The sequence below is a fragment of the Vitis vinifera genome, chromosome 3 (genome assembly GCF_030704535.1).
Source record: "Vitis vinifera cultivar Pinot Noir 40024 chromosome 3, ASM3070453v1".
NCBI classification, from domain to species: domain Eukaryota; kingdom Viridiplantae; phylum Streptophyta; class Magnoliopsida; order Vitales; family Vitaceae; genus Vitis; species Vitis vinifera.
Genome location: NC_081807.1, coordinates 19,237,290 through 19,249,320, shown reverse-complemented (window position 1 = coordinate 19,249,320; position 12,031 = coordinate 19,237,290). Strand labels below are relative to the sequence as shown.

The following is a 12,031-nucleotide window of genomic DNA, read 5'->3' as shown; positions in this document are numbered from 1 at the left end:
TAATAGGTGACAATGGCTTGCCCATTCTGTTTGCAATTTTCCAAATCTCAACTATTGCACCCATGGTCCATTGCCAATTGAAAATATCTCACTGATATCATCCCACAAATCTTTCACGATCTCCATGTGTGAGATGGTTGATCGAAGTCTGGGTTCAATGGTATTAAACACCCAAGAAACCAACATTGAATTAATCGTCCACCAATCTTCGATTTTCGGTGCATTCTCAGCTGGTTGTTTGATCGTTCCATCAACAAATCCATATTTCTTCTTGGCAAGAAGTGAAGTCCGCATAGCCCGTGCCCATTCATCATAATTCTCTCATCTCAATTGAACCTGAGTAATTATATTACCAGGATTGTCATTCAAATTGAGAGAATAAGGATTTGACAGTTTTTCCCATTCTTTCGATGGATCAACCATGGCTTTGATACCATGTAGAGAACAAAGAAAATTGGGAGAAAAACTTTTGCCTTTCCCATTTACCTTGATTATCTTATATACATCAGAGTCCTAAATAAGGTAAACTCCTAAAACAGTACAATAAGAAATATTCTAATATAGGAAAATATTAACAGCAAATATATACACAATAATATTCCTGAAATTATGCCTAATAGCAAAAAATATTTAAAAATTTAAACCATAACAAGAATCATGCAATTGAAGGATCTACTCGACGCAGTCTGCGTGACCGAATTGGGCTGCAACATGGAGGACTGTGTTCTTTTTCGGGTCAGTTAGGCATGGGTGTCACCATCTGCTACAACCACGTAAACTGTATGATCCATGAATGTGATGTGGGTCAAGCTACCATTTTCAGCTGGAGCCTAGTTGATGGTCTTGATTTCCCTAACATCTTCAGCTCCAACCTGAATGGACTTTGTCCTCAAGTTACGGTTGGAAGTAGTGGAATCGGCCATTGTCCTTTGATGAGTAGTCTCATTTAAATATTTTGCTCCAAGAATGGGAAACAAGTTGACCAATTGTTTAATGGAGTGGGTGGATTTTATGATTTTTGATAAATGTACGGCTAATGTGGAAATTATTTTTTAAAATGATGTAAATTGGAAAATAATTCCAATTTTACAGCACTTTTGAACACGTAGGATTGAGAATGGAAAAAAAAAAGTATTTTATATTTGAAGAGAAATGAAAACCCATTTCTTCTTTGTGTCAAACCCCATTTTTTTCTCTGTATGAAAACCTATTTTCCCATTTTCCTATCATCTCACCATGGAGTGGAGCTCCTTGCATCAACATCGATAGGAAGGAGGTGAAGTGTAGATCCGAGTCACCATTGTCCTCGGGTGATTTTTTTTTGTAAGTTTTGTTTTGTGTTTGGTTACCAAGAAAGTGTGGGAAAGCTGAAAAAAAAAATAATTCCAATAAAGTTTTAATTTTTTTTTACAATGAGATCAAGTAGACTAAAAACCCATGCTTTGCTTGTCTGTCGAGAAAATCTGAATAAAATAAAAGAATTGAAAATACTTCCACGCAACAATTTGCTTTGTAGTTTCTGCTGCAACTATAAAATAAGCAAAATGTTAAACTTTATTATTTTTCTTATTTTCCTTCAATTTCCATTATTTTCCAAGTAGCCAAACCAGGGTCCAAAATCTTGATCGAGATTGGTACGACTCGACCGAGTTTATCCATCTCGGCCATGGCTGGTATCGGACTGATACCCGAGTTGGATATTTTGTTAACTTGTGAACAAACTCAGTTGAATTGAAGATAAATAAACAATCTCGGAGTGAATCCCATGGAAACTTTGAGGTAACTCCAAATCATGTTGAGACTAAGCTATTTGGGTAATTGGTAATGGAAAAAAAATGTAATATTGGAGTAGAAATGGTGGAGGAGATGAGAGAATCAAAACCCACAAAAATGAAAAATATAGAGAGTTCAAACCCTGAATCTTCATCCCTATTTGCATCTTCATATCTTCATAAAGATATTTTGTCTTTGGTCTAAACACTCTTCAAAAATGGGTATTGTGCAAATAAACAGGGAGTTGTGGTATTTAGCAGAGAAATAAAGAGTTGTGAGTTTAGAGGAGAAAAAGGGTATGTTAAGAGAGATGGGTGTTTGACGGTGGATGGGGGGTTATGGGTATTTGGGTTTTAAATAATATGTATTTGTTTTTTAAGTAGGTAATGGGTATTTGGTGGGGATTTGGGTTTTAAATAATTTGATGAAAATTATAATGATAAAAAATGAATAATGAATATTAGGCTTATATCAAATATATAGGAAATGAGTATTTATATAAAAATTATATTTATTTTTTTAAAGATGAATCATTGGTTTATTTTTTTAATAATTGAAAATATTTTTAAAAAATTCAAAATATTTAATTTAAACAATTTTTTTTATAAAAAATTACTTTGTATTATTTTCATCTTCAATAAGAAACATTTATTATCAAGTGATTAAATTAAAATATTTTTAGAGATTTTTAATATTATTATAAATCATCCCAAAAGTATGCTTTTATTATAATTTGAATAATTTGAATATAATAGAAGTTTATTTTATTAAGTTTTTACTCTACTTATTTGTATTTATTTATTTTTAATAATTTTCATAATTTTTAAAAATGATTTTGAGTTCTGAAATGATAAGTTTTTGCGTATCACCCGATATCGATTTGAGATACCGAGATTGATGTGCCTCATGACCTCCCAAGTTAATGACCGATACCACGACTTTGAACTATGAGCCAAACAGAATGTGAGTGCCATCTACTGTAATTGTTTCTCCGTCTTAGAAACTTCTGTGGATCATAGACGAGCTATGCTCCCGTGGCTGTGAATCTTAACGAGTGACAACCCACAATTTTACTGTAATTATTGAAGTCTTCCCTTTTTTTTTTTTTTTTTTTACCCTGACTAAACATGGATAAATGCTTATCTTGAATTTGAGGAATGATAAATGAAGATTTTTGAGTTATAGATTGTGGGTTTTGTTTGTGTTAGAAATTTTTTTTGGTAATAATAATAATAATAATAATAAGATTTTTGAGTTATAGATTGTGGGTTTTGTTTGTGTTAGTAAATTTTTTTGGTAATTATAATAATACAATTCCATTTATTAATTTATTTGATAGATGCCTCACAATTTTGTGTTATCACGTGAATTTATCATCTTGAACAAAATCAACTTCAATTATAATAATAGTAATAGTAATAGTAATAGTAATAGTAATAATATTAATAATAATAATAATAATAATAATAATAATAATAATAATAACACAATTCCATTTATTAATTTATTTGATAGATGCCTCACAATTTATGTGAATTTATCATCTTGAACAAAATCAACTTCAATAATAATAATAATAATAATAGTAATAGTAATAGTAATAGTAATAATAATAATAATAATAATAGTAATAGTAATAGTAATAATATTAATAATAATAATAATAATAATAATAATAATAATAATAATAACAACAACAACACAATTCCATTTATTAATTTATTTGATAGATGCTTCACAATTTTGTGTTGTCATGTGAATTTATTATCTTGAACAAAATCAACTTCAATAATAATAATAATAATTGTGGATAATTTTTTACAAAATAATATAATCAAATCCAAAGTTGACTATTAGTTGATTTTTTAAAGTGGTGATATGAAAAATACTATTCTATTCCTTTTGAAAGTTAATTTTCTTTTTATGCAAATATGAGACTTTTGGTATTTTAACTAAATAAGGTATTAGGATTCAATCATTACTACTACTACTACTACCGCCACCACTACTATTATTATTAATTAATTAAAATAATTATAATACTACTGTATTAAAGGCCATACATGAGATGGATTGCTTAGATGCTCCATTTAGTGTTGATGCTACTACATAGCTCCAACCTCGATCAAAAAATGTATGACTTACACGATGAGGGCCTTATACGAGGGAGATTAGGCATACGCCAATTGTTGCCCGAGTGTGGCCATTGATTGACATTAGTCCACCACCTCATCAGCTAATATCATCCATTACTCGATTAGGAGGTGTGTGGACTAGAGGGGGAGGGGCTTATACGAGAAGAACTAGGCATACATCTATTCTTAGAGATGCACCATCATTGACATTAGCCTACCACCTCTTGAGGAGACTCCTATTACACCTATGGAGGTGCCATCCACCCCACCTCTAGTACCACTTGTTGCATCATCACCACAATTGATAAAGACTACATTGGTTGATGAGGAGTTAGTTCATATATCAAATGATGATCAACGACGACAAAGAATGATTGTGGTCGAGGACATGGAGGAGACGTGGTTGTCAAGCTCATGGAGGGGTACATATTAGCCCCATAAAGCCAATAGTGGAACATGCATATCATGGACATCCATGATGGAAGATGAAGGCTCTTTCGTGTGGTACACATTGAGGATGTTACTACATATGACTTGTATTTTGGATACTGTTAGTATTTTGCATATCATTATTTTGGACAAATACTCAAGATGTATATTTCTACTTGTTATATTTTGGATTAACTAACTTTTTATTGACATAAGTTCTATAGTATTCTATCTATTTTGGACTTATTTTACATAAAATAGTATTGTTACTATTTTGGAAAGGTGCGGATTTAATTGACATTTGGTTTACTTGTCTTGATTGGTTTTGGATTGAATGTCAAAATATTGATTATAATGTATATAGGTGATATACTTTAAACATTTGGTTGTATAGAAGGTAATACTAATTAAGATATAGATTTTTTTTTTCTTTTGTGAAAGGTGTCTCTTGAAGATACACCTTCAGCATAAATTCGAAAATTTTCATTGTGTATGGAAATTGTGGATCAGTATAAACCCATTTTTTTAAAAATTATGGAAAGTGTCTCTTCAAGAGACACCTTTAGTATAAATCAATTTTCTTGGGAATTGTTTCGAAATTTTCAACTGTATATGGAAATTGTGGAACAGTATCAACCCATTTTTTTTTTAATTATGGATTTAGTATAAATCCAATTTTTTGGAGATTGTAGGTGTCTTTCAAGAGACACCTTCAATATAAAATCAATATAAATTAAATTTTGTGAAATTGTGGAATCAAGAGACACCTTTAGTATATATTGGATTTTATGAAATTGTGAAAAGTGTCTCTTAAAGAAACACTTTCAATATAAATCCAATTTTGTGGGAATTGTAGAAGGTGTCTTTTGAAGAGACACCTTCAATATAAAAATCAAATTTTAGAAACACATAGTAGTAGTATAAATTAAAATTTGTGAAATTATGGAAAAGACACCTTCAATATTAATCCAATTTATTAGGAATAGTAGAATGTTTCTTTTCAAGAGGCTCTTTTTAGTATATATTGGATTTTGTGGAATTGTGGAATGTGTTTCTTGAAAACACATCTTCAAGATGTCTCTTGAAAGAGTGGAAGATGTCTCTTGAAAAGACACTTTTAGTATATATTGGAATTTGTGAAAAATGTTTCTTCAAAAGACACCTTTAGTATAAATTCAAATTTTTTGGAATTGTAGAAGGTGTCTCTTTAAGAGACACCTTTAGCTTAAAATCAAATTCATGAGAATGTATTATAAATTCAAATTTGTCAAATTATGGAAGGTGTCTCTTCAAGAGACACCTTTAACTTAAAATCAAATTCATGAGACAAATTCAAAATTGTCAAATTATGGAAGACGTCTCTTCAAGAGACACCTTTAATATATATTGGATTTTGTGAAATTGTAAAAAATGTCTTTTTAAGAGACACATTTAGTATAAATCCAATTTTATGAAATTGTAGAAGTTGTCTCTCGAAAAGACATATTTAGCTTAAATTTAATTCTTTTAAAAATGTATCATGATTTTGAAAATTGTGGAAGATGTCTCTTCAAAAGACACCTTCCACATGGCAAAAACTACCATACATCTATCAATATTTTTTCAACTACCATTTTTTAATAATTATTTGTTAAAATTGCTGCAAAAGTTAAAAAAGCCCGTGGCTTTTAGCTCAACCTTGGGAGAAGTTGGTACTTCTTATGGGTTGTAGGCCAAAACGTTAGGCTAATGTTAAAGCATGGATTATAATTTCCCATCTCATTGGATGGATCCATATGCATAAACAGTACAAAGAAATATTTGATCACATATTCAATTTTTATAAATATTAAATATATTTGGTAGCTTTATTTTGTTCTTAAAAATTATAAATACAAAGTTATTTTTGCTAATTGTATTAAAAATAATAAATACAATATTATTTTATGTAATTATTATATAAAAAAAGTAGGGGGAAAATACCTTTTAGTTATACTTTTTTATGATTTCTTTAGTGGCTTGTGACTTTTAATAGGGAGAATTACCCTTAAGGGTAGGCTAGGGGAAAAAATGACCAATGAGGGTGGGTAAATTTGATAATTATTGTAAAGGGTAGGGTAAAATTATGATAATTCCTCCAAAGGCCTTATTTTGTTTAAATGCCAATACTACCCTTAATAAGTGAAAAGCAACAGAAAATAAAAAAGAGTTTATTCTCCCTTTCTTTAACCTACCTGGAGCCGAGTTGTAGAAGAAAAAGAGGAAAGGAAAAAGGTGCGCACTTCAGGTCATTCTCTGCAACCGATACACAAAACTTGTTTTTTTTTTTTTTTTTTTTGTGAATCTAGCAAGAAATCCATTAAAGGTCGTTTTTTTTTTAATACAAAAAAAACGTCAGTTTATGGAAAAATAAATAAATAATTTAAAAATCGGATTGAATGAAGGAAAAGTTAATAATTTTAACAATGTAGTTGTAAGATATTAGATCTGAAATATTGAATGAGGTTTTGAGAAAGAAATTACATTTTTTTAAATGTTATTTAAATTTATTATTTTGAATTTTTTTATATTATTTAGGTCATATTGAAGATGTGTTTTTATTTTTAATTTATTTTCTGGGTGGGTTGTTTGATATGATTATTATTGATTTCCATTGAAAAGGTTTGCACTTTAGTTTTGTTGTTAAGACTTTTTTACATGATTGAAGAAAAAATGTTCTCAGTTGTTTCATGCTTGTTTGGGACCATTTTGTTTGTGTATTTATAAACATATTTGGATTGTCATTGAAAACTGAAATCCCCTTTGTACGAGACCACTTTGTCTTTTATTATGAATTTGTTAAAGAGTTAAGATCACTATATTTTTGTTATAAATTTGTTACCTTTTTGTATAAGTATTATTTTGGTATGATGAGTCGAATGCCTAGTAGTTTGAAGGTTGTGTAAAAAAACCATTATTTCAGTTATAAAGTATAAGTACAATACAAATGCAATATAGTTACAATGAAAAAATATTAACATTATGATACATTACAATATACCAAAATGACAAAATATTGAATTATTTTTTACTGAATTGGCATTTCTAGGCTATCATGTTGTATTCTTATCATAAAGCATCCTTGTAAGCCAAAATTATAAAAAAAAAAAAACAACAACAAAAATACACTATTGTAATTTCAATACATGAAGTTGTTGATGATAATCCAATGATGGATAAAAAAAAATCTATAAAATTAATTTTTTTTATATAAAAATATAGAGGTATAATAAAAATACAGTATAATTACAATACAAATACAATAACATTACAACACATTACGATAAGGTAAAATTTTGAAAATGTCAAATTTCTTATGAAACTGGGCAATTATGGGTTCTTTGGCATATCCCTAACATGTATAATATACAACAAATATTTTTATTTATTATATAAAATATGTCTCAATTGATTATAATTTTCATTTGTTTATTTTGTATTCGTTGTAAAATTTTCATTGATTGTAATATTGTGAAATAGTTGTTGATGATAATCCAATGATGGATAAAAAAAATCTATAAAATTAATTTTTTTTATATAAAAATATAGAGGTATAATAAAAATACAGTACAATTACAATACAAATACAATAACATTGCGATACATTACGATAAGATAAAATTTTGAAAATGTCAAATTTCTTATGAAACTGGGCAATTATGAGTTCTTTGGCATATCCCTAACATGTATAATATACAAAAAATATTGTTATTTATTATATAAAATATGTCTCTCAATTGATTATAATTTTCATTTGTTTATTTTGTATTCGTTGTAAAATTTTCATTGATTGTAATATTGTGAAATAGTTGTTGATGATAATCCAATGATGGATAAAAAAAAAATCTATAAAATTAATTTTTTTTATATAAAAATATAGAGGTATAATAAAAATACATTACAATTACAATACAAATACAATAACATTACGATACATTACGATAAGGTAAAATTTTGGAAATGTCAAATTTCTTATGAAACTGGGCAATTATGGGTTCTTTGGCATATCCCTAACATGTATAATATACAACAAATATTGTTATTTATTATATAAAATATGTCTCTCAATTGATTATAATTTTCATTTGTTTATTTTGTATTCGTTGTAAAATTTTCATTGATTGTAATATTGTGAAATAGATTGATTTGATTGTCGGTGAAAGAAGACGTACTTCTGAATTGGTAAATGGACTTGGAAAATTCCATTTATGGCTACCTTCATGAAGGAGGGGAGATTGTACCTAAGGAGGATAAACAAATACAATACAAGGGTGGACAACAAAAAGGCATGTATATTGGACAAAGGATGTCATATGCTGAATTTGTTTCAAAGGCATGTGAACGGTTGAATATTAATTCAAATGGATATACATTTCATTACACCCTTGAGTTTGATCCATCTGCACTTCAACAGTTGGATGATGATGAGGACATGCATATGATGTTATCCCATAGTTATGATTATGCTCGTATTTATGTATTAAAACGGACTCGAAGAGTAGAAGTTGAAGGAGGTATAGTCAATGTGCAAAATGATTATTGGTAAGTGATATATCTTGTATTAGTTGTCATTAATTCCATGATGCAAAGTGCTTTTAATATTAATTAACTGAAAGTGCTTTTAATATTAATTAACTGAGTGTGCTATAATATGCAGTCACAATAGTACGGAGGAAACACACAATTCAGTTGCATCATGTCAAGCAAACAATGAGTCTAATTTAGGACTTTCTCAAGGCTTCATGTCCAGATGTGCAGAAACTGAAGTTATGCCACATGATTTAAGTCTTTGTCCTCAACCTATTATTGGGAGTGGGCATAGTTTTCCTAATGCAGATGAATTTAGAAATGCATTATATACGATGTCATTAGTTGGTAGATTTCAATACAAATTCAAAAAGAACTCTCCAAAGCGAATATCTGTGTGCTATTTAGTGGATGGGTGCCCTTGGAGAATAACTGCTAATTCAGTAGGCACAACCAAAATTTTGAAGGTTAACATCTTCATTGATGTACACAATCATTGTGCAGATGTTGAGTGTTCAAGCCAACCTTCAATGCGGGGAAGGAGAGGTGCTCATGTCATAGAGCAAGTAATAAGGGCAACCCCTCAGTATTTGCCCCGTCAAATTTGCAAAGACTTCAGGAGTCGGCATGGTGTTTCATTGAGTTATAAGCAAGCTTGGACATACAAAGAAATGGCAAAAGAGAGAATATATGGTCTTCCAGAAAACTCATATATGTTGTTGCCATGGTTATGTCAGAGATTGGTAGACATTAATCCAGGGACGATTGTTGAATATAGCACACAAGATGGGCATTTTTGGCAATTGTTCATTGCACATTCTTTTTCAATTCAAGGGTTTTTAATGGGTTGTCGACCTGTTATTGCAATTGACTCAACTCATTTGATTGGACCGTATAGGGGCTCTTTATTTTCTGCAACAGCTTATGATGCTGATGATTGCATGTTCCCAATTGAATTTGGTGTTGTAAGTTCAGAAAACTATGAGGATTGGCTATGGTTTTTGCAAAAATTGAAGGGCATACTTCAAGATAAAGAGGTAGTCATAATATCAGATAGGCATCAAGCAATCCTTCGTAGTGTTTCTCAACTTTTTGGAGTAGAAAATCATGCATATTGTTATCGTCATGTGAAAGAGAATTTTAGTAGCTATCTGACGAAACATAGTATGAAGGGAAAAAAATGTAAAATGGATGCATTGTTGCTACTTGATAATGTTGCGTATGCTAGGTTGGATGATGATTATGTTGTAGCCATGGAAAAATTAAAGACATATAACAGTGACCTAGCGAAGTGGGTTGAAGAGAACAGTCCACAACATTGGGCAATGTCAAAGTTTGCCAAAAAACGATGGGATAAGATGACAACTAATCTTGCTGAATCATTCAATGCTTGGCTGAAGGAGGAACGTCATTACACAATTTTCAACTTAGTAATGACACATATGGATAAGTTTGCTCATCTAGCATGTGATCATATGGGTTCTACAGAAAATTGGAAAGCTGCAATTAGCCCAAAGACCGAGGAAAAGTTGTTGGAAAACATTATAAAGAGTGGGTCATTGCCTGTATATCCCTATGTTGGTGGTGTGTTTAAGGTATTCAATATGAAAGTATATGTAGACGTGAATTTGAGAGAGCGTACATGTACTTGTAAGGCTTGGCAAATGGCCGGAATACCTTGTGAGCATGCATGTGCAGCAATACGCCAGATGAAACAAGATGTTTATGAATATGTTGAGTCATATTTCAAGCTTCCAATGCAAGAGTTGATATATTCTGGACACTTCAATTCAATTCCAAATCACAATATGCCTATAGTTGATGCTGATGGATGTGTTTGTGATGCTCAAGGTCGCTTATATCCTTCGCTTAAACCTCCATCCTCAAAACGACCACCTGGAAGGCCTCGACACCGTCAAATAGAGTCGCAATTTAGTTCAAAAAGGTTTATCTTCTGTTCACGATGTCAAGTTGCAGGCCATAATCGAGCTTCATGCAAAAATCCATTACCCGCTCCATGATTCTAGTGTTATGCTTGTTTGGTGACATGCTACTTTTTATCTTATTTTGATTGTGATGATATGTGTGGTTTATGAAATTAGAATCTGTAAGAATTTGTTTTGGAACTTACTTATTTACTTGATTGTCATGACAAAGATGTTTGTATTACATATGCCACTATTTTAGACTTATGATCTTATCATTATTTAGGGTGGTTTGTAACCATGTTTTTAATGTTATTTTGAAGATCATTATTGACTTTGTACAAGTTCATTACATTTGTTTAACTTGTTTTCCATTGAAATACAGGTTACATCATGGCATCTTCAAGTGCTTCATTTAGAAATATAAGAGGTAATACTAGAAATGGTGAATATCTACTTTATCATAACTGTATGTGTAAATGTTCACCCAGACAGAGGGCGGCTGTTAGAATCTCTGAATCAAAGGATAACCCAAATAGGTTATATTATTGTTGTCAATATGCAAATACTAGAGATGACTGTCATTTCTTTAAATGGGCATTCCCGGAAGGAAATGGTGATGGCAACACCTACCAAGAACCAGAAGAGGTTGTTCAAAGAAGAATGTATGGCGTGGATGAAGATTTTAAACATATTTTAACAAGAATTGAGTTCATGCAGAAAGTAATTGTAGTAGGACTACTTTTATTTTTTGTTCTATGTTTGAAAATTGCTTAATCATACACTTACTTCATGTCTATTAAGTTTTGGATTATATATGTAATGCTTAATTGTATTGTACTTTGATGTATTTGTATTTGGAGTTATTTGTAATAGGTTATTTATCTCCATTATGTGGACTTGTATTAGATTTTTAATTATAATAGTTCATAGTTTTGCCTACATTTTTAATTACATTTACAACATAAATTCACTAACATTACGATAAAAAAACACTAACTGTATGATAAATTACAACATAAACTAACAATGCAATCTTTTGACTAAATAAAGTCCAATTTCTTGGGTTGATTACCAATTTCTTATATATAATGGTTCAATAATTTTTTTTTTTTTTTTGTAACCTCAAATTAGTTTGGGAAATGATGAGTTGACAGTGCAATGCCTACAGTTATCAATGTATTGCTGTGAACTCCACTTTGTCCGGCTCTCGTGGAGCCATTT

At 30.2% G+C, this 12,031-nt stretch overlaps 1 protein-coding gene across 1 annotated transcript; it reads left to right on the top strand.

Annotated features, from left to right (window-relative positions):
• The first annotated feature begins 8,541 nt into the window (after nt 1-8,541).
• LOC104878954 (uncharacterized) lies at nt 8,542-10,903 on the top strand. The gene is made up of 2 exons (XM_059735703.1): nt 8,542-8,869; nt 9,387-10,903. Exons 1-2 carry the CDS (start codon nt 8,542-8,544, stop codon nt 10,901-10,903), a joined length of 1,845 nt encoding a protein of 614 aa, XP_059591686.1.
• The last annotated feature ends 1,128 nt before the right edge of the window (nt 10,904-12,031 follow it).

What these genes read in the sequence shown, in the direction of transcription:
- LOC104878954 (XM_059735703.1), top strand. Translation starts at nt 8,542, where the DNA reads ATGGACTTGGAAAATTCCATTTATGGCTACCTTCATGAAGGAGGGGAG. An exon ending in AAGAGTAGAAGTTGAAGGAG is followed by an intron (nt 8,870 to 9,386) that starts GTATAGTCAATG and finishes ATCATTGTGCAG; the next exon opens with ATGTTGAGTGTTCAAGCCAA.